The sequence below is a fragment of the Oenanthe melanoleuca genome, chromosome 4, assembly GCF_029582105.1.
Source record: "Oenanthe melanoleuca isolate GR-GAL-2019-014 chromosome 4, OMel1.0, whole genome shotgun sequence".
Lineage (NCBI taxonomy): Eukaryota > Metazoa > Chordata > Aves > Passeriformes > Muscicapidae > Oenanthe > Oenanthe melanoleuca.
Window position 1 is genome coordinate 53,530,968 of NC_079337.1, and position 23,712 is coordinate 53,554,679.

General features: G+C 35.7%; 2 protein-coding genes across 12 annotated transcripts in view; one reads left to right on the top strand and one right to left on the bottom strand.

Moving 5' to 3' along the window:
- The window catches only part of KCNIP4 (potassium voltage-gated channel interacting protein 4), a 373,098-nt gene extending 362,571 nt beyond the window's left edge, over window positions 1–10,527 (top strand). For all 8 annotated transcript variants that reach the window (XM_056490433.1, XM_056490439.1, XM_056490434.1 and 5 more), the window contains 4 exons: window positions 6,384–6,491; window positions 7,601–7,705; window positions 8,269–8,331; window positions 10,372–10,527. In XM_056490433.1, the coding sequence (XP_056346408.1) occupies window positions 6,384–6,491; window positions 7,601–7,705; window positions 8,269–8,331; window positions 10,372–10,419 (324 nt within the window). In that variant the 3' untranslated portion in view covers window positions 10,420–10,527. The remainder of the gene's footprint in view (window positions 1–6,383; window positions 6,492–7,600; window positions 7,706–8,268; window positions 8,332–10,371) is intronic.
- A 2,353-nt stretch (window positions 10,528–12,880) lies between these two features.
- On the bottom strand, window positions 12,881–23,468 carry PACRGL (parkin coregulated like). 4 transcript variants are annotated; one of them, XM_056490441.1, is made up of 10 exons: window positions 23,267–23,301; window positions 22,943–23,123; window positions 22,462–22,528; window positions 21,432–21,562; window positions 19,835–19,902; window positions 18,658–18,748; window positions 17,574–17,708; window positions 15,761–15,868; window positions 14,685–14,765; window positions 12,881–13,304 (listed from the first exon to the last, which is right to left on the bottom strand). In XM_056490441.1, exons 3-10 carry the CDS (start codon window positions 22,511–22,513, stop codon window positions 13,248–13,250), a joined length of 723 nt encoding a protein of 240 aa, XP_056346416.1. In that variant the 5' UTR covers window positions 22,514–22,528; window positions 22,943–23,123; window positions 23,267–23,301; the 3' UTR covers window positions 12,881–13,247. The 4 variants fall into 4 exon arrangements, with proteins under 4 accessions (XP_056346416.1, XP_056346418.1, XP_056346419.1 ...); XM_056490443.1 differs by lacking the exon at window positions 22,462–22,528; XM_056490444.1 differs by lacking the exons at window positions 22,462–22,528; window positions 22,943–23,123 and having other exon boundaries at window positions 23,267–23,468.
- Between the last annotated feature and the right edge of the window lie 244 nt (window positions 23,469–23,712).

The window sequence follows — 23,712 nt, forward strand, 5'->3', positions numbered from 1 at the left end:
TGCTAATCAGGTACTGTGATCAGAAATCTATACCCTAAAATAAGACTATAATTAGATAATTTTTTTTTATTATTTGCATTTATTTAAAAAAACCCATGAGCCCTATCTACTTTTTTTAAGCAGATGATGTCAGTGGAATTTATGTGAAACTAGGGCAGCAATGGAGGATTAATTTATGTCTTCTGTACATAGGCTAAATATACAAGGACTCTTCTGGTCAAATCACAGAATCATAGAATGGTTTGGGTTGAAAAGGATCTTAAAGATCACCCAGTTCCAAAATCCTTGCCATGGACAGGGACACCTTCCAGTTGACCAAGCTGCTTCATCTGACCTGGCCTTGAGCACAACCTGTGCCAGTGCCTCACCACCCTCCCAGCAAAGAATTTCTTTTGTAAATCTAACCTAAACCTTCCCTCTTTCAGTTACAGCAACAGCAGGTGCATTGAGAAAAGTTCTTTTTAGGATGAGTAGTTGAAAAGTATTTCTGAAGTTATCATTAAAAAGCTTCTGTACCTTTTCTGGTCAATATGTTGACATTTGTATTTCAGACAGAAAGTCTTAAGAAACACACTAGATTTGGAGCACTTTGATTATCTCAGAGTGCAGTTTGTGCACGAAGAAAGGGCTTTGGAATGAAATAAATCAGGAAAATAAAAGCAGAGGTGCTGAACTTTTGTTCAATATCAAAGCAGACATGAGACATTCAGACTCAAATTTGTACTAATTTTGAATTCAGCATAACTCTACTGCTGTCAAAAGACTCTTGCTCCTGTATCCTTGTAGCAACATTATACTTACAAACTGTATGATAGCCATTCTAAAAGTATCCTCCTGAAGTTCAAAAGGTACGAGGGTTTTTTTTTTCTAATCACATGAAAATAGCTGCAAAACGTGAAAGAAGATATTGTGAAATGTGCAAAATACAATAATCTCATTTTTGTCCTGCTCCTTCTAATCCTAGGTGCAGCTGTGCCATTTTCTTTCTATTCCAATCTTTATTCTAGTTTTCTAATTTCCATTAGAAAAACAACAAAAGTAAGCAGCTCAAAAGGTAGAGAGGGAGTAATTTAAAAGTTTGGAGAAAAAGTAATCATTCTTTCTAAAGTACTTTCTATATCAAAGTGTAGGAGTAAATACAATTTTAAATAATTCCCTATGATGAAAACACTCTGGCTATCTTCTGTGTAAAAAACATTATCAAAATCTGAAATGGCAGCAAAATTCTTTTGTTGATAAGAATGATTTTGTGTGTGTGTTGCACTCTCAATTTCCCATGAAGGAGTGGTAGCTGGAGTTACATTTAGAAAGAGAATTTGCTTTAGCTTTTTGCTCTTTTTTTCCTCACAATTTCAACCATCAACAATGAAATGTTAGATCTGAGCACAACTTAAATGCTCACTTCAATTGACATTTCTTGGTGAGATTGCTTGGTGAGATTGCTGTGTCCCTAGAGTTTTGTCATCCCTAAATCTGTATGTTCTTTGGTACGAGCCAGGATCTCTAAGTGAAGGATTTATGTAGCATAAAAACCAAACTTATAAAATTAGGTGCTTGAACTGCTCTCTCCATATCCCACGATTGTAATAATTTTGAGATTAGTTTATTTCATTAGTTATGTGAGCTAGTTTTGCTTTACTATGACAGTTTCTGAAGACCCAGTGACCCAGCTATTGGATGGTTCTTTGGGCATGTTAGTGATGTTCTTTTTTCCACTGGACAGAGACAGATATAAAAGCAAAGTTTTCATTTGCTGCATGTATATTGTCACTGAGCTGAAATGAAGATCTGGCCTCAAAGCTATTTACACAGTCAGAAAAATGGAGGCCAATTAACTTTAGATATATTGTCAAAGGTAAAGCTCATTGCACACACATGCAAATATCCAAATCAATATCCTTCATTTGTTGTAGATGCAGATTAAGGTTATTCTAAATGTGACCTTGCTGAAAGTCATTCAATAATCCCACAAATTCTCAGTGCCTTAAAGCACAACTGTGCCCACACACAATGGAGATGTTTAAATATTTCTGTCATTTTTAATCAAAACCAAACTTAGATTGGTTAATAAATTAGTAAGCACGCTGTCTCACTTTTGTAGAGGGGTAAAGTTCTTAAGATCAAACACTACTTCATATTTCACTACTAATAAAAGTAGTGTCCAAGGCAGTATTATGAAGGTAGCAGTTAAATGAGTTATAGAATCACAGAATGACTTGGAATGGAAGGGATCTTGAAGATCATCTCATTCCAACCCCCTGCCAGGGGCAGGGACATGCCCCACTAGACCAGGTAGCTCAAAGCCCCCACCTTAAACACTTCCAGGAACAGGGCATTCACAGCTTCTCTGGGCAGCCTGTTCCAGTGCCTCACCATCCTCACAGTGAAGAATTTCTTCCTAATAGCCAATTTAAACCTACTCTCTGTCAGTTTGAAGCCATTCCCTCTTGTCCCTACGTGTCCTTGTGCAGAGTCCCTCCCCAGCTCTCTTGTAGGCTCTCTTTAGGTAATAAGAAGTGCTCCAAGGTGTCCCTGGAGTCTTCTCCAGGCTGAACAATTCTCTCAGCCTGCCTTCATAGCAGAGCTGCTCCAGTCCTCTGGACTTGTTGCAGCAGGTGCATGTCCCTTGGCCCCTGAGCTGGATGCAGTATTCCAGCTGGGGTCTCATGAGAGCAGAGAAGGGGGCAGAACCACCTTCCCTGACCTGCTGACCTGCTTTTGATGCTGCCCAGGTCATGGTTGGCTTTCTGGGCTGCAAGCACACATTGCTCCTTCACGTTGAGTTTGTCATCAGCCAATAGCCCCAAGTCCTTTTCCTCAGGGCTGCTCTAAATCCATTCTCTGCCCAGCCTGTATTTCAGCTTGGGATTGCCCTGATCCAGGTGCAGGACTTTGAACTTGGCCTCATTGAGTTTCATGAGGTTCACAAGCATGAGTCTGTGGGTTCAACACAAAAGGTTTGTCCATGTCATGTAGGAAATGAGCTCATTTTTCTTAGTAAAGTGGTGATCTCAAACATTTTAACACCATCTGATTTAAAGTAGCTACAAAGAAATGCATTTCCTTTTGGGAGCAGTTCCTCCTCTGTGACCTTTGTTTTACACACACCAGGGCTCCACCACTTCTGTGATATCACTTGATTCCTTTTCAAAATCCTAAAATCTAAATTTAAAAATGGATTAAGGTTCCTGCCTACCTACTTCTGGCCTTGATAAAGACATAAAGGAACACATGACCAGGTGGAATAATTTTAAACTTTCCTATGGATTTGAGACAGCACACTAATAAGCTTGTTAATTAATTTATTAATGAACTAATTATCCCCAGAGATTTACTGAGAGATAAAGCAATCAGAAAGTCATCAACAACCTTGCTAGGAGATAATTAATCACTGCTGAAAAAACCCCTACAAATACAAGTTCATCCCAGATCACGAGCAGACATTTTCTACAGCTGAAGTGCAGAACAGAAATGTCAGCAGGCTCTGAGTGCACAGAGGCTCTGGTACAGGTGCAATGATGCTGCATTTTGCAACCCTCCAGCGAGACATCCCCCTTTCCTGAGGAATCAAAATTAGGCACAGAAGGAGGTGTTAACAGGTATTAGCATGCTCTGCAGGAAACTGGCAAGTTACAAACAGGAAGCTGTGGAAAGGAGTAAAGACAAGCACCAAGGCAGAGACACTTGTGTTTTGAACTTCACTGTCACAGACTGAAGAAAGACCCGACCTAGAGCTGTGTCTCAGCCCAGATTCCTGTTTTAGGCTCCTCTGTCACCCTAGATCAGATGGACCTCTCCCCATTAGCAGGACCATCCCTCTCAGTGGGCAGTGACAGCATCCTCAGGGGATGCTTGTATCTGAGTATGGTGACATTTTCCAAAAAACAGGCTCTAAAAGTAGAATTCCTCTCTCCCTAGAAATTATCTGAACCAGGACAGAAAACAACACCTGGGTGCTCTAATACCTTAACAAGGACTTGTATTCATGCTCTGTGCTAAGTGGTGTGCCTGATCTGTGCATCACTGAGTTGTTGGTTACATGCATAAAGATGGGCAGCTGCTCCCTGAGTTTAGCTGTGTTTGGCTGTGGCTTTCTGCACTGGATGATTAGCTTAACTGCTAGAATGGCTACACTGCTCCTGACACACACATTGCCTTCCACCATGCAGAGCATTTTCCTATTCAGGGCTCCAGCCCAAAATACCCTGTGGATTTGGCCTACATCCATTGAATCAAATACTCCATTTCTGTATGATTCTATTACTGTGCTCTTCATTTGCTTGAAAGTAAGTATGTGGACAACACATCCCATCCTAGCTGGTCCTTATCCAGCTCATCACAACTTCTTATTATGATAAATCCTTTCTGTTGTTCCTGAGATGGCTCCTGCACAACACTCAGACAAAGGCAATGCACCTGAGCTGTGTGACCCCAAAACAAAAATGTTGGTTCAAAATGGAAAGAGATTACTCACTGCTGCAACATTTAGAGCACATACCCAGAAGGTTTTTGAGTGGTCTCTGCTTTTTAAGAACATCCAATCCCATGAAAAACAACTTAAAGTCAAGGGTTTTATTTTTAAAACCGATGATAGAAGGGTAGCCTTGGAAATGGGGGTAGAAATGATTCCAGGAAGCCAGCTAACACAGAAAGGAACAAAGAGAATTGAACAAGAAAAGAAAAATAGATGTATTTTAGATAAAATAAATTCAAAAACTGTTGCTGTACCAAAATAAAAAATAAATTCACAATTCTTACATATAATCTAAGAAAATAATGCAACTGGGGGCTTTCACAATGGACTTAAGAAGAAGCTACATCAAGAATGTAAAACCGTGCAAAAAAGATTTGAAGACATGGTACTAAATTACAAATGTTAATTGCTAATGCTGTAATGTGATCAAATCTGTTCTGAATTTCTTGAACATTTTAATGTTTAATAGTACATTGTTAAAGAAGTGTTTGGAGATTTAACCCTGTGACCCTCAATTAGTCATTGAGATGTAAGACAAGATGAGCAAAATTCTTTCAAGATTCATGTATCCATTTACCCCAAAGGGCACATATACCAATAAGACAGAAATTTGTGACACACTAAGAAAACCCAGAGCATGCCAATTGAATTGTTGAAAAGACTGAAGCTGTCAGAAGAGCTGTCTGTGCCTACTAAACCACCTGGGTCCATGATATCTGTGTATACTTCAGTGTATCAGGTATATGTGACTTTGTGCTGCACCAGACCTTTTAAATTTATGTCTAACCTCAGTTTAGTATTTTCCATTGTTCCTGCATTAGACAAAATGCAAAATCTTCCTGGTGCAAATAAGAAATATTTCAGCTGTTATTGTCTTTAATGTTGCTCTAAGACTTCCTCTATGTCATTGTCAGCAATGCAGAAAGGAACATTTAAATATACACGTTTGCCATATTCTTCTCAACCTATTATGAAGGCAATTTCACATATTTATGGGTTCATATACTTACTAAATAAAAAGAGATTAAGGAGATGGTTAGGGAAAAAGAAAGGCTATTATTTACAAAATATTAACATGCTAGGAAATACAGAAAAATGGTGATGGGAGTTAATATTTTCTCCAATTTGGAAGATGCTCACTAAATGTAAATGAGGTTTGTGCGGTCAAAAGAGTATTTATTATAAAACAAAAATCTATAACCAAATACCACATATAAATAATCTCAAAAGCCTTCTGATTAATTTCTGTGGAATAGCTCTGTAGCAATCTGTGGAATAGCTCTGTAGCAATAGAGCATTGGTGGGTCACAAAAACATTAACATGGTACACGGACATGTAATATATTTATTATTCCCTATCATACTTGCAATAAAAGTAATAAGAAGTGAGGTGTGCAGTATCATACATGAAGTTTGACATATTGACTGCAGCAGATTGATCTAAGAGATCTAGGAACCACATATTCCACTTTAACAAGGTACAGATTTAACAAGAATTTAATGTTCCTCAGTACATAGTTCTCCCCAAATTGGTCTCCTGTGCTTAGATTAATCTAACTACCACTTAAGCTTTTCTTGGACCATTAAACCATAGGGATGGCTTTTTCCTGGTGCTCACTTCAATAGGAACTGCTTATGTGAGACATTAGGCTTTTTAGAGGATACAACCACTAACAGAAAATTATGGTTTACTTTATAGAAAATTACTCAATTTACTTATTAATTATGAGTGTAGCAAATAGTGCCTAGATTGTTAATCCAGCAATCATTAGCACTCACAGTGAAGAAAAAAAAAAAAAAAAAAAGAAACAACACATCTTTTCTTCTGGTAAATGCATTATTCAGGATTTCTGAGTGTTTGAGAAAAACTGCTCATTTCCAAACTGACCAATACCTTTTGTCTATTTAGGATTTTGTTATGGGTCTCTCAATTTTACTCCGAGGGACAGTACAGGAGAAACTGAACTGGGCTTTCAATTTGTATGATATAAATAAGGATGGATATATAACTAAAGAGGTAAGGTCTACTTCTTACTGCATTCACTGAAAGTAAAGGTCATTAGCCAAGTACTGCATTCAGAGAATGGTTTCATTGTCAAATGGAATGTGTTAACAAGTTATCAGATCTTATGAAGTTAGACATGCTAAAAATTAAAGTAATTGTCTCATGTTAAAGGCATTAAAAAGGGAAAAGCTTTACAGGAATTGTAAAAGTTCAGAATTCTTCAGAAATTATGTTTCTGAACATAATAGGTACAGAAATAGTTGGCTTCAACTTATGCCTATGTATTTGCCCATATTATGCCACCATTCTAGTCCCTAGAATATATTGGTAGGATATTGGGACAAAAATTAATAAGTATGTGGGCAATAATTATTACTTATTTTATGAATCTACTTCTAATAATTTTTGCTTGAAACAGAATTTATAAAGAAAGATTCTTATATATTTCATTCTGCAAGGATTCAAACACATATTAAGTGGGACTAAATGAGCACTTTTATCAAAATATATGGAGCGGTTTTTTTAAGTGGGGTTTATGGAAATACATAAATTACACTTCTAATTTTACATTTTTAGAAAACACTTCAGGACCATTATAAAAGAGTAATCTATAGAATAATTTTTTAGCATACTACGGGTGACTTCGTTTCATAATTATTAAAATTTTCACAAGCCACTCAATAAGATTTAAAGATTTTGTTATAAAAGGAGGACTCTGTCTTATCTGCATAAGTGCATGTGTGTGTATTGGTGTTTTCATTTTCTTTAGGGAAAATGAGTCATAAGAAGCTGATGTGCTTTGGCCATTCACTTGCTGTTACATGACTTATTTTCTTTTTTATTTTTATTCATAAGACAGTGGGAAATTCTTCCCACAATCCATGAATTTACACATATTATAAATAATTTAAAATTTAAGTCATACCTCTATGAAAGCTGAAATCTGATGCTAGAATTTCTAAGAATTAAGTAGTTCCTTCTTGAAACTGTTCAGGCAAAAAAAAAAAAAAGGTAAATTCCAAAATTTTACTCTAAAATGCAAATCCTAAAAAATATTTCTGTTCAGAATTAAAGCAGTGTCTACAATTACCCTGCAGAAACATACTTTTTTTCCTCTTCAGGAAATGCTTGATATCATGAAAGCAATATACGATATGATGGGCAAGTGCACCTATCCTGTTCTCAAAGAAGATGCACCTAGACAACACGTGGAAACATTTTTCCAGGTGGGTCAGGTAACATAGAAACCAAAAAGATGGCTCTGTGAGCAGGTAGAGAAAGATTTTCTTTGTTATAATATATCCTTCTAATCTAATTCTGTAATCCTTTCTATTCTCTGTGGTTCCATCCCAAGTTTCCCAGATCTACTCATTACACCCTGTTGTTTCAACAACAAGCTCTTTAAGCATAGCTCACTCACTATGACTTCTGGACTGGTTGTTCCTAGGCTGACATAAAACTGAAATGTTCATTGTTTGACACAGGAATCTGGGAGGAGGAACATACTGTAGTGGGTTAGTAGTACTGTCTGGATGCCAGGCAACCACTAAAGCCTCTCTCTCTGTTCCCATCTCAACTGAACAGGGGAGAGAAAGTCTAACAAAGGGTTCAAGAGGGTGTCATTCCTGATAGGCTCAGCCTTGGCCAGCAGCAGGTCCTGAAGCTGGCTGGCATTGGCTCTGCTGAAGCTTCTGGCAGCTTCTCACAGAAGCCAGCCCTTCTGCTACCAAAGCTTGGCCACACAAACCCAATTCACATACTTTCTTTTTTTTTTTTTTTTTTAATACAGAAAATGGACAAGAACAAAGATGGAGTAGTTACCATAGATGAATTCATTGAGAGCTGTCAGAAAGTAAGTATTCAGTGTTAAGTACTGAATGTGTATCTGTTGGCTATTTCTATCATAGCTCTTTACAGATTTCTGGAGTGTCAGTGAGGGTGATCTTAATACCAGAGACTACATTTTCCCAAGGCATAACACCTCCCTTTGTTTTGAGTTAGGAACCATTTAACAGGTCTAATATGAAAATTTGTGTAGAAAAAGGTACTGAAAAAAGAGGCAAATGAAAAAGATACACTTGCCAAAGAATTCCAATGCAAGCATCTGGGATTTTTCTGTTTTGTTTTTGTTTTGTTTTTTCAAAGATGGTGAAAAAAAGCTACTAAAACTCATCCTGTTCTAAATATTATGACAAGTCTGTATTTCCTTCTGAAGACTCTTCTCATTTGACTGACTAAGGGAGTGGCATTGGAAGTCTTCTGTAAAGAAACAGCCAACCTCAGAAATATGGAGATGATTTTAGAAAACTGCCAGTTTCATTCATGATAATACATATGTAATAAAATTGGTAGGAAATGTCAAAACAATTTGCAGATTCAGAGCATGTTGTTTGCTTGCACATGTACTGAGCTTAGTTGCTAATGTTTATGCAAAAACATTTGTACTATTAATGTGATAAGTGACTTAAGTTAAACCAAACTGTTAACATTACATCAGTGACATTCACTAGTTTATTGATGTTTCAAAGCAATGCAGTGATGAAAACGATATTTTTTTAACTTTCAGTAATTTAATATAGTAGATTAGCTATACAAAATTTTTAAGCATTAGCCTATATGGCATATTTTTGAAATTACATATCATTGCTTCCATAAGTTAATTTATGGTACAAAATAGCATGCAGATCATTCCTTACAGCAGTATCACTTCAGATGATAGAATCAAAGATAAAAAACCCCACGGTGCATGTTTCATAACATAAATTAAGCTAATTACTCAGACTTGTCATTTTCTACAAAGCAAATCACCCACTAGACTGAACAGTGACTAATTTAACTGGAAATTGAGACTGAACATGTGTCACTGGAAGATTAATGTACAGAAATCTCACTTATCAGTAGTGGAGAATACTACTGAGATAATGTTTCTAAGAAGTAGAGTTTTGATGCACATCTTTCATGAAACATCCAAAAATAATCTATAATTCAGTCTTTTTATTAATTAGAATTAAAGATGGCTATATAATCTCTGAAGAAAGTACTAAAGGGTGGGATCATTACAGTGGAGACCAGCAAATGCTAAATGAGCATGTAATAAATTCTTGAATTGTATATATATATAGATTTGAGCTAGCAACTGTTGATCCAGAAACACCAACAAATATGGGCTACAGCAAGTAGCTCTTTCTTCTAACTATCAACTGAAAGGTAAAGCTTACAAAGAAAAATATTATTGCTGACTGCTGTGCTGAGAGTTACCTACTGATAAAATCTGGAGCACAGAGTGATGCATTGGTATGATACAGAACTCGAAAGATGAATATTTTGTTAAAAATTACCTAATGCAAAGCAATCAGAAAGCAGAAGTAGCATTCAGAAGCAGTCACCATCTTTCAGTGTGAACACACAGAAAATCTGAATTGAGCTGACTGATTTTGGCTCATGCAGTGGTGCACACTTCAGTCTACTTTTCTAAGTTATCCCCAACTATGCAGCAGAAGCCCTAGCATTGCAAAAAGCATCCTGTGTACTGTGCACAGGACTGGCAATTACAGGTACAGATTCACACTTGATACAACTTTTCCACGAGTATTTATTGTCTAGGTGTATTCTGTTATCTTGAATTTAAACTGCTGAGCCAGAAATGCTACACATCTAATTTTCTTAATATGCTATTGTATTCTTGACAGAGTAGTTTTGGTTTCATTAATATACAGAAAAAATTATTTAAGCATGGATCCATTAACAACCTTTTTCTGCTAACTATTTCTCCAAATAAGCTGAAAAAATGTTGCAATTAACTAAAATATTCTACCACATTTCAGTATAGATATCCACCAACTACATTTGTAATGGTGTGTGATTTTTGGTTTTGTGTTATCTTTTTTTACAGGATGAGAATATAATGCGATCCATGCAGCTCTTTGAAAATGTGATTTAATGAAGACATTAGGTCTACAAGTAATGGACAAATATGAGCTATTCTGCAACATTACCTAAAAAATGGATTTCCCACTTTATCATAAATAAAGTTACTCAGCTTTACACTAAGACATGTATTATGCAAGTAAATTTTTTTATTATAAACTCTTCCCAACAGAAAACCCTTTCTAAATTATACAATCTAGCACTTCCACAGTGGCTACTTACTTCATAAATACTTACTTAATGAAAAATCAGGTTCTTACTACAAAAACAAAGTAGAACTGACATTAGGCATATTTATTATCATTCCAATCCCAGTATTGTATCCCAACAGATACAATCACATGGAAATTAAATAAATATTCTTAGTTTTGCTACTCATTTGTACTGGACTAAGCTCCAGGTGTTGAAGTGTATTTCTTAAAACTACCTTCTAATTTATACAGAGGCATTACAATTTATTTCCTTCTCATATTTCTATGGTATAGTCCTCATTTTTGAATAATATTTTGAGTTTAAATGCTATAAGCAATGTGCAATGCACACCTTGCTACAATTGCCTTCCAACTTTTACTTTTCTCTTCAGAATAAAACCCAAAATACCCCAAACATAAACAGATGACTTCAGAGCAAGAACTGTTATATAACAAAAAAATATTGCTTATGGGTATTCTTATTCCCTAAAAAATATGAGCAAGCTTCTCTCAATCTCACCTAATAAATCTACACTTAATTTATCATGACATGATTATCAGGAGTCCTACATCCTGTATTTTTAATTCTTCTTGGATATGTCTGCAAATTCTTCGCTTAAAATTAAGGATCTTCTGACTTCCAATTTTTCATGAAGAAACCTTAACTGGATCCTAACACTGCTTTCCTAAGTATGTGTCTTTCTGCCTTCAATGAAGAAAAAGGCATGAACTTTTGGAACTGCCATCCCACTTCAGTGTTGAGAATGAACATCTCTACATAGTAACATCTACTAATAATGAATGGTAGAGGCTAACATCCATTTCATCTTTTTGTAATACCTTTGAGACAGAACCAGAAAAACAGTGAAAACTTTAGCTATATATCATCTCTATGTGATAAATATATTTTTTAAGATCATTTCTTCATTAAGATTGGAGCTACTTAATTCTGAACCTAGAAAGATTCTTCTAAGTGTGCATATAAAATATAAAACTGCCCCATTACATTTTTAAGATATATTGTCCACAAAGTCTATGCCAATACTACAAAATAGGTGAAATGCTATCAGAGATAGGCCAACCTTCATCGTGACATTGCTGCAGAAAGTCTGAAAGGGGATTAATGAAGTAGAAAGAGGGTTACAAGTATTCTTTTGTAAAAATAAATCAGGTATCTATTCTGGTGTAGAGATGGGATGTTAGAAGCATGTTGAAGGCTGCTCTGCTATCACCAGTGTAGGATAAGAGTAGTACAATACATGTACACCTGAAATCTGCTGTAGCGTGTTTGTGTAAACTAAATGTGCACATTTTGTAAGAAAAAAATAAAGTAAACATGAAGAAAAAAAGGACCATGATCAATTTTTTGAGTTGTTAAATATCTGCTGGCAAAAATGCTTATTGAAGAATCATTTCTTTTTTTAAGCATAAATACATTTATCTTCACTTAGCACAGCTCTGATCTTGGCAGAGATCTGTCCTGAAATGAATGTTAGTCAGGCTGTGGTAATTTAGAAAAAAAACTTTTGGAATTGCTTTCACATGACAGACTTTTATTAATACTCTATGCTTCAGCATCTTCTTGTGACAAAACATCCTTTCCAACAACTTTAAATGCCAGAATTGAATATTCCTCAGGGGAAAACTTTCTCTGCAAACTTACTTCAGTTAACTCTCCCTCACAATTGTACTCAAATACAACACGTCCCTGAACAGCATTTATTACAAGAACCAATTAGGAATTATCTTGCAATCAAATTCAAATACATTCATAGACAAACGCTGTACCCTACAAAGGTTGCCAGCCATGTACACTGCCTTATACAATCTTTTTTTTGTCTTTAACTCCTATTTTTTATAGCTTCCATGTTCAGAAGTTTATTAACTTGTCTGGACCTGAATTCACAAGCAAATCCCAAGTGCATCTGTAATGTTATTGAACTCATTGCAAAGGGAGCACAGTGCAAGTACTCCAAAGTTGCCTCCTCCATCCAGTTCCCATTCAGCAGGCTGAAAGTTAGCAGGAACTAATTAGCTGAGCAAAACCTCAGCTGTGGCTCTGTGGAGCAACCTGATGCCTCTACACTGTATTCTCCAGAGCCTTTCCATGCTCTCAAACAACATGCTGAGAATGCACTGAGCAAGTTCAGCTTTGGACCATATGTTGCCTGTTTACTGGGTTCAGCTTCACACCTTTAAAACCTGACTCTGAGCCTAAATGTGTCCATCTGTGCCATGTCACAAAATAAGTTATATATTTTGAAAGTAGCCACACATATGCAATTTAGCACCAAGTTAGATTTTATTTAAGTAATTACAAGCAAATTATTTTGAATCACACAAATATACAAAACATATTAAGCTGCAGATATAATATATTGTAATTTAAAACTAAATAAGAATCAATATTTATTCTACTTTTGAAATAATAGCACATTAATCAGTGTCATTGTAAGCCCAATGCATATACAATATATAAAGTCTTCCATAATTACATATTCACAAACTGGTAAGACTCCTGTACTCCATCATACTGAAGAATTATTATTACTTTAAGAGAACGTATCATACCCCAAATAAATCAGTGATATTTACAGACAGTTTGTTTCCAAACTTCACCTTACAGTACAAATCACTACCATTGCCTTGTTCAAGAGTAGATAGAACGATAGGTTGGAATTTTTGATTTTATGATAGCCACAGTTGCCTGTTAAAGAAAACAAAACAAATTTAAACAAAATAAGGGGCACTAGCACTACATATGACAGTACTCATATAGTCTCTACAAACTGCATAATTCACAACTTTTACTTAGTTATGTTTGCTATTATCAAACAGTAGAAATCTAAAGAGTTAATATTTGCTGAGAAATTTACTGTCAAAAAGGCTGAAAATGTACCACTGTGGTAACTAATGCTGGGGATTAAACATCCAAAAGAAGGGACATGTACATTCATACCTAAAAGGGGGCATAAAGATAGACATGAAATAATAAGGATTTTTAAGTAGAGGAATGATGTTCTGGAAGGGATTTCCAACAGAAGTATGAATCATGTGCTTTATAACTAATTTAGAAAATAAATTTGATAAATTAATTGGTTGGATTATATACTATTGCTTGCAACTACAATTTAGTAGTTTGTTTCCAGGGTTGTTTGTTTTTTTTTGCTTTATGTTATTACTGTCTTTTTAAAAGACATACAGAAAGACTTACTCACAAAAGAGGTAAGACTACAAGAAATCAGGGGACTGATAGAAGAATTAGAGGTTAATGACTCACTGGATTAATTATATTATCTAGACCTAAATTTTCAGAATATAAAGACAAGACATAATTTTCTTTTTCTTGTCTCACTTCACATAAATAAAAAACTTTCATCCTCCTTCATTTTTCATGACGTTTTTCAAGTCTGTAATACAAACACTGCTGGTGCTCTTAAATGAACATGAGCACACACACAAAAAATGAAGAGTCAACTACTGATTATTTGGGCATCTACTGGCTTAGGCACAGAAGCTCAGTACTTCCACGCCTGCTAGATCCTTCCTTCTCAGGTTATTCCTACTCTTTGTGAATAACCATTAAATATAACACATACAGCTGCTCATAGAGTCAAGAAAGAAAATACTTTCTCTTCTAGATGAACATTGAAGTCAGTAATCCTCATTTTTATTCCTTTTCTCCTTTGTGCACAAGGTACAGCACAACATTTGGCAAAAAAGTGTTCAACAGAAGAAACCTCTGCCATCTATTTCTTAAAGCACCTTTTTTATTTATAACCATTGCAGATCCAGACTCTGGGTTAACCAGGGTGGACTGGAATGTGAGTGTCAGATTCCCTCATGAAATGGCATAAACAATAAACTATTAGTGGGAATAGGAAGGCATCATCAATAACAGCAAAAAGTAACTTTTGCAAGAATAAAGCTTGTTGAGAAACATATTTAGTCTCAGAAAATGGAACACACCAAGCATGTATCCAGCCATACTGAAGCAAGAACACGGCAACAAAACCAAGATGAAAGTTGTTTTGACAAAATTGTATTCAAAAGTGTAGATTACTGAATAAACATCTGATCAACTCACCTTTCCACCATGGTGCTCCAACTTTTGTAAAGCAACAGTAACTTTTTCTCTATATTTCTTGTCCATTAATCTCTTCAGAAGCTATCAGAAAAAGTAAAAAGGTTTGTTGCACAATACAGAACAATACATGCAAAGAGGCAATAATAACCTATTTTGTTACTTTATTCCATCTTACCTTTGCACTATTAAAGCCACAAAGAAACATTACTTTATAACTTGTAACTGATGTCAAAGTATGGAACTCAATAAAAGCAAATGGAATAAAAAGATAACTAAAGAGAAACTTAAATTCAAAGAAAACTGACCTGTTAACCCACAAAAATATTTCTTTTTCTTTTACCAAACAAATTTGAAAGGAATAGCCACCTTAAAAAAAAGTCGTTCTTAAAGAGTTGTTCACATGAAAAGTTAACTTTTTTCTCATGGGCATTGAAAGAGATTTATTATAGTGAAAATACTTCAAAAAAAACCAGCTGTAATTTCTCTCTTCTGTACTGATTGTCAAAAAAGGTCCTTATACTTTGCTGTAAAAGTGCACTTTGCAAGCAGGCTAAAAGAAACCATGAAAAGCCTGTCTGAGAGAGGAATGATGTCCTCAGAATGACTTGGTATAAAAATACTTCTCATAATCCCACTCAAAGCTTTTTTAGTGAAAACTTCCTTGTGCATATTTTGCATCTGAAAGGAGTGGGAATATTTACTTCTGTTACTGTATTGAAACATTCATGGATTTGTTAAGATATTCAGACTTGATGAAGACTTAAAACTCATTTTGCAATAAATTTTACTTCAAAACAAAGCATCTGGATGTTTTCATAAATAGTAGAGAGAAGACTTCCATTATTCTCCAGTTTACATTAACAAGTTATACAAGGTCCAGTTTTTGGACCTTGCTTGAAATTTTTAAGCCACCATATTATAAAAGAACAAAGGAATCACACAGGGGGCTATATGAAATGATGCTTTTCATGGAACTGCTGAGCTCTCCATTGTATCTGTGCAGATGTTATAGTAACATCTCAACAAGAGTGCCATGAAAATAAAAATGATTTTTAAATGCAGCATTAAAAACTTACATTTGTGAGTAGAAGCTTAAGATGATCATTAAGAGATGGGCCAACAACAGCACTCAATTGCACTAAAGCGTCCAATCCCCTTCCAAAAACTTCATCATCCACATGGGCCTTCAGAAGGGGAAGAAAGAAAGAAAATCCTGTGAGTAAGATTCAGACAAACACATAAGTTTTTCTAAACTGCAATCTCTGCATTACGATTGTATGGAGTAGTTTTAAACATTAAAACTACTGTGCAATTGTTAATTGCTGTAATGATACAAGTTTAGAAATAGAAGTACAATATGACTGAATATTAGTCTCTGGAGGCCAAATTTAAAGCCAGAGTACATTTTTAAAGTGGAAATCAAAAGCATCTATGAAATGTCCACAAAACTCTTGCATTTCTTCTGAGACAAAAAAACTAATAATTTACTATTGCTGAAATAAAAAAATTCTGTGGCATGCAGAACAACTTGCTACACTGGTATCAGTATTTCACAGCATATTAGAAATACCCTTTCAAATGCTGTTATGTTAAAATTGAAAGATACCATTTTATTTACAAATGTAATGAATTCTGGGTAATTTCTATGTAATTCATAACAATAACTTTCTTTGTTGGAGAGACAGAGGAGCCAGTGATTTTCTGCCTCAATTAATTTAGTCCCCTGCCAACTACATCTTTGTCACCTGCCAGCAATTATCAGGCTCTTATCTATTTCTACAGCTATTTTGTAATCTTTATTTCTCCCACAGGAAGGTTCTTCTGTACCTGACATCTCTAATGGTTTAGTTATCTGGCTTTTCCTTTTGCAGAGAAATAGACTCATAACAACTTATTTCGGTCTTATTCTAAATTATAAGTTTATTTAAACAACTATTTTTCCTCTCCAGCATCTGGGCCCTGAAACTTTTCTTTTTAACTAGAAATCATTGACTGCTTGTGTAGAAGATTTAACAAGACCTAATACCAAAAAAAGTGCAATAATAAAAATTATCAGAAGAGTAACATGAATTGGAGGAAGAGGTAAGAATAATTTTTCTAATTTTGCCTTTAAGCTAAATCAAAGGTAGCGTTAACACATAATTCTGAATTTCTGATACATCTGATCTGAGATTAATTTTCAACTTCAAGCCATCTCTGTTAAATCAGAACTGAAACACTGATAGATTAATGGACAGCTACTTACTGAACCAGGGCTCTCAAAGACATGAAAAAGATCCAGAGGAGGTAACCCTTAAAGCCAGTATCTCACTTTATTTTCTGATGGTGTAGAAGAATTAATTTTTTTTAATTAAGAATATGACTTCAAGCACTTTAAATGTATATTATTCCTTTTTCCTCACAGACATATTCTGGAGAGGGTGCTGTGCAGGCCTGGGAACTGGACCCAATGATGCTTGTGGGTCCCTCCTTTTGTGATTCTGTTTTACCTTTGTAGCATGTTTTGAATTGTTACATGTAATAGATGAGTATTTATTCCTGTATATCCATTTACATCAACTAATTTTTATTTTCTGGATGTTATTGTGTGGACATATAAAAAAGCCCACCACAAATATATATATTTATTTCTGCTCATATTAAAACCATTAAGAGAAATTTCATAAAGTCTTCCCATACAAGGAGTTGCCCATCTTAATATATATTTAAAGACATATTTAGCTAATAAGCCAAGTCAAGGTTAACAACAGAAAGAGAAATCATTCCTACCCCCCAGACCAAAAGCCCATGCAATAGATTTACTACATTAATATTACCCATGTAGCTCTCACCAGCAGAAAAAAAAAAAATCAAACCCATTAAAATCTCTGCAGGAAGAACAAGACATACCAGTGCAGCCTTTAAGACTGGAACTAGACGAGGCAACAAGGGAATAGCTTTTTCAGCAGCACCTTCAACCAGAAGTAATTCTTTAAAACCCTCCTTGGAAACAAAAGTATAGGGATGTTTTGTCTCTCTTAGTCCCTGTAGCAAATGTAAAACATCATTTTCTTAATACTGAGCTTCTTTTAAACAAAAACACACAAAGTTCCACACAGCAGCAAGACCATGTTTAGATTTTGTCAAATCAGTTAAAAACATAAAGTACACTGTCTCCACCATGTGGAGCCACTGGGTACAACTCTGCTCACAGAATATTCTAATTAATTTTTCTTTTAGAACATTGAATACTAAAACTCACATTATGAATACTGCCAAATCAATCAATATTTGTGCTTCACTACCTTTAATCTAACAACCCAAGGTATTTTTTCAATGAGACCATGAACTAAAACAGGTTGTATTTGTGAAGAGGTTTTGTACCCTGAAGGGAAAAAAGAATAGAAGGTGAACTATGGAAGGAAAGACATCCCACACCACACACCTCACTATGCAGCACTAAAAACTTGTAGATAGTACAAAGATGCACATCTAGTGAAGGTCTAACCGGCAAAACTCAAAGATTTAAAGCCCCGTGGCTGAAGCCTTTTTTTCTTAACATAATAGAAGTTTTATGTTACTTTAGGAATTGACAGTTTGTTTAATATTAAAAAAAAGAAAAAAAAACAAAGAAAAAATAAACAAAGGAAAAAAAGAAACAAAGAAAAATAAAAAGGAAAAACAGGAAAAAAAGAAAAAAGGAAAAAGAAAGTAAGCCACCTTAGTGTATATATATATAAAAGCCATCTCAGTGTCTACCTGCAACATTGGATTCAGCATTTATTTAGACACCTGGAACATATCTGGTGATAAATGTCACTAAAGAACTACAAATAGCAATCTTCTTGACCATTTTTATTCATATGATATTCTCACAAGTGTTTTTTTTTAATGTTTCTCTAGTAACTGAGCCTAGTTAACTTAGATTGTTAAAAAATAACATTTGCAATTAAAAAATGGTTGTCTGCTTAATGTTGCAAGAAATTGAGTTTACCTCTGCCAATGTTAAAAGAAGAGGATCAAAGAGAAGAGTTTCAGGAGGGCATTCCCAGTGCAGTTTGTGATTTACTGATCCATGCACTAACCTATATAAAGAATAAGGCTTTAACAAATATAATAATACGTAATTTATTACTAACACTATTTGCTTTAAATGTATCACCAATTATTTTGTTGTATTCCTACATTATATACACAATCTCAATACATAATGCTCTCTTTAATGAAATTATAGGATCACAGAATCAACTAAGTTGGCAAAGATCTCTGGGATCATGGAATCCAACCTGTATATATGCATAATGTTTAACAGCACAATTATACTAAATACCCAAAATATGGCAGTTTTCAAAATCCTGCTCCTAATCACATAGAAATAAAAACAATAGAAATTCTAAAAATTATAGATGCCTCTCATGACAACACAGAAGATATTCCTTTTGATAAGTATATCAAGAAAAAAATTCCTCAAATAGCAGTGGGTAAGGGAAAGTAGTTGAAACTGAAGGAAGGTAATACTGGAATTTAATATTTACTCCTAAGATACAAACAAATGTATTAATACTATGTATTAATGATTATTTTATACAATTATATACATATATATCTTATTAATGATGGCTTATACTTTTGTAAAGTAATTCTGCATCCATGTGACAAAACACCAGAATATTTATTGTCTAGGCAAATATATAACTAAGTAACTTTAAATACCCTAAACTTACTTGCAAGTGGTTTTCTTAATATTCTATATGCCTGAAAACTACAGAAATAGGAATATTCAATGACATGTTGTGATACTACTAAGTACAGATAAAAAAGGCTGTGAAAGGTCTACTCATTAAAATTTTTATTATCTTTGTTAGTAGGGAGCAGTAAATACAATTACCTGAAAAGATCAATTGTGAAAGATGTTTAGAAAATCAAGTGTGCACACACAAAGAACTTCAACTATTCTTTAGAAATGTGGCTTTGATATTAATACAGCATTAAAAAAGGATTAAAGAAGACAATTTCTAAGGCATGGAAAGTTGCTTTCTGCTCTGAAATGAGTTAAGTATTAGAAAATTTTCCAGAATTGAATGGAATCAAACAACCTAACTAAAAGATGAACCATGAAGAGATGTATTTCATAATACATTTAGTAAAAATAAGAAACAAACCCAACACACCTGCATGGAATGCCACCTCTAGCATATGTAGCAGCAAATGCAGATTGTGGTTGAGAATAAGCACGAAACTGTGAGGACAGGAAAAAAAAGCATTATTTATTCATAACAGTAATGTTTTATAGCTATTATGAATATCTTAAAATGGAAGTTTACCAAAAGTGAACTTAATCATATGATTCTAAGACAAATCAAAAAAAGAACTGCAGCTATGGAGTGGAAAATATGTAAGTGATACACTTATGCAAAAACTGCTTTTAAGACTCATCAGTCTGGGGAGTTGTCAAAATTAATAAAAGTGTAAAATCAGCGGTCTCCTGATGAAATCACTTTATTTTTCTATCTTTCTCTTGCAAATGGTAATATTAAAGTCTTACAGGTTCTTTCCTAAGCAGATCAAGCAGCTCCCACTTTCCTGAAGCTCTTGTTTTATTGGTAAAATGCAGAAGGCAGTTTTACTGCAATTCCATCTTGATCTGAGTGTAGGCAAAAGTATATGGTGGCAAGATGTGGGTGAAACACCAAATATTGGGCAAGATGGTGGGAGGGCACTGGAAATGCACAGAGAGGTTCATACTGGGTGGGAATCTAGGAATTCCCATCTAGGAACTCTGGATAAGGAAACTAGGACCTTCATGCAAGGAAAAGCTGCAAAAATTTGTTTTTTTTTTATCACATACATGCTTCTTATGCATATGAACTATTATATTATTTATTAGCATGATCATTTAATGCTGCTTCCTAGATAATACATATTATCACAAAAAATTCAGAAGGAAATATCATGAAATCTCAGTTTTTATCTTTTGAATGTTTAAACCTACACTAAGATTAGTTGAATTGTGTTCATGGCTTTATTTTGGTCTTTGTGCTACTTACAAAGAGATTTCAAGTAAAAAAGATGCCCACACTAAAGTATTCAGCCTCTGTTTATCAGCAAAGTACTTCTGCATTTAATTCACTTCCCAAAAAGCCTGTGACATTACTAATTGCCAAATTATATGGCCCAGTGGTGAACTATTATTCCTGCATTCAATGCTAGTTTTCCAGGCATGGGACTTCCATGAAATAAACAACTCCTTTAATTACTAGTCTTTCAAGAACACAATTTTTTCCTCAAGGATTACAGAGTCACAGTAACTGTGAGTTTCAAATAATGCTCACCAGCAATTAATTTGCCAGATTTTCTGAAGCCTTGAACACCTTCAATATGCCACCTCATTCTTGGTTTCGTTGTACAACTGAAATATGTTTCTCTAAAGCAGCAATTACCAAAATTTAGAAGAAAAATATAAAAACAACACCCTTTTTAATGTTTAGCTCTAAATCTCCTTTTAGGGCAACAGTACATAAAAAATAACAGTTACCATCCAAGCCACAATTGTACCAAAGTACATTTTTATAAAAATGTAATAAACAATGTTTTATCTTCAGGCATTTGAGCTTAAAAGGTATGTATGACTAATAACAAAATTTTAATTTCAGTTTAAGAAATAGGATCAGAAGAAGCATGTCCTGCATGCTATTTCATAAAACAAGAAAAACTCTTCAAACCACAGATGAATTTTAACTAAACAAAACCAGCACCACCTATACATACTGGATCAATAGTTTTAGGATTCAGCTTGTCACTGGGCTTTGGGTGTGATTCTGGAGAACATGTCTTGCTTTTAGGTGTGGCAGTCTTTGTTTTTATTTGGATGCCTGATGACATGCTTAGAACATTGCTTCCTACAAAAAAAAAAATAAAAACATAAAATAATTTTCATTCCTATGTGACAGATTATCAAGGGTTAGAATCCCCATGCCCAAAGACTAACATGAACAACCAACCAAATAAATCTGAATAAGTGCACTAGGAAACAGATGCTTATTCTTATACATTGGACACTGTGCATGGGACAATTGTAACAGTCCTATCACTTCAAATTTGAAATGCACATTTCCTAACCTGCTGTTCTTTACTTGTGCTTTTTGAGACTTGCAGCAAAAGTGAATTAGATACAGTTTGCTTTTAGGGTAGCCTACAGAAATCCGAGCAGCAGTACAGAGCTCTGCAGAAGAGCCCAAGACAGAGAGGGTTACATCAGAAATCAACAATTTGAGGAAGGTCCAGGATGAAGAAATGAAGCATGCACATTCAGGACACAAAGCCCAAACTACAACCATTAAGAGATGAGAACAGAAATGTAAGGCAGTAAAAAAAAGAACACCGAAAATTAATTTCAATTCCACTAAGAAGAATGAAAGTACTTTTAACAAAGACTGCAAAAATAACTTTTTGTACATCCTTAAATACTGATTTAATTACACTTATCTTCTGTAAGTCAGTGCACCAGCTACATGTCACTACAAATGTATGTAACTGAGTTAAAGTGTCCCTAACAAAAATAATACTTCTCTACCTATTTAACAGACCAAGTCTGATATTATGATGAATAACATAAATTATTCCTAGGAGATTACAAGATTTAAAATAGTAGTAAAATTATAAAGAGTGAAAATGCTAGTTTTGAATACTATAATATAATTTTTGCTGTGGTGTATTCTTATATTTAAATAAGACATTAGATTCCTATAGTGAAAAAGAAATTACACCATATAGAGATGAAAGTAATAGGAAGCCATACGCAGAAACAAACATTGCCTCAGGGATGAGCAGTGTGCTTGCTGTCCAGCCATCACCCTTGATGACACCTGTTTTTGTTAAAAACATGATTAAATGCCAAATACTGAGATCAGGATGAATCAGAGACAGATTTGCCATGCTACTCTCTCGCCCTCAGCTCTGTCAGCCACCTGCTCTTATTTCTGCCAGACTCCTGCAAGTGCAGTCCCCTTGTTTAGCTTGGCTATTCTAATTCTTGCCTCTGAAGAGGATATCCAGTCAGGTTCTTTTATCATCATCTACATTATGAAATCTTTAGGACTGCTTCCCTTTCTAGTAAGTGACAAGGTCCCAGCATGTGTGTAGATATGCTGTCTTTATGCTGATATGCTGACTTGTGGAAAGAATTAAATGAAGGGCCTAAGTTTTACTGAATGCTGTGAAACAACAGTAATCAAAGTACATGCTAGGGCACATTAGGTAGCACTGAGCAGAAAAAATACTTTTCTTAAGGAGGTCTCACTCCAGAGATGAATGCCCTCGTGCAGTGAGGATCTGGAAGGGTCACACGTTTTTGTAGAGAGATCAGACGGGTGAAACACAGCCGTGAATCAAACAAGCGAGGTTTGATACTCAAGTGACCCATCTACTGGCAGGTGACAGACTTCAAATAAAGGAGCGACACTTTAAACAGAAATAGGAGAAACACTTTTAAGAGACATCTTTCAAAGGAGGAAAAGCTCAGCCTGGAGTTCGGGATCTAGAAGTCACTTAAGGCAGGCAGAATGGAAGTCAGTAGGATTTGAAAGACGAGGTCGCTCCCTTACCCTGCTGAGTGCCAACTCTCCCGGAGTGCAGAAGCTCCGAGAGGCTCTGAGTGCCGAGAGGCTCCGGCAGTGAAGCCGCGGCGAGTTCCCTCAGAGCCCCGGCCCGGCCCCCACGAGCCCCGTGGGACACCCAGGGACCCGCGGGAGCACGAGGGGCCGCCCGGCTCCCCTGTCCCGCTCCCTGGGCACGCCGGGCTGTGGGCAGCGCTGTCCCCGCTCCCCTGGGCCCCTGTCCCGCTCCCTGGGCACGCCGGGCTGTGGGCAACGCTGTCCCCGCTCCCCTGGGCCCCTGTCCCGCTCCCTGGGCACGCCGGGCTGTGGGCAGCGCCGGGCTAACGGCAGTGCTGTCCCCGCGCCCCTGGGGCCCTGTCCCGCTCCCTGGGCACGCCGAGCTCCGGGCAGCGCTGTCCCCGCGCCCCTGGGGCCCTGTCCCGCTCCCGGGCTAT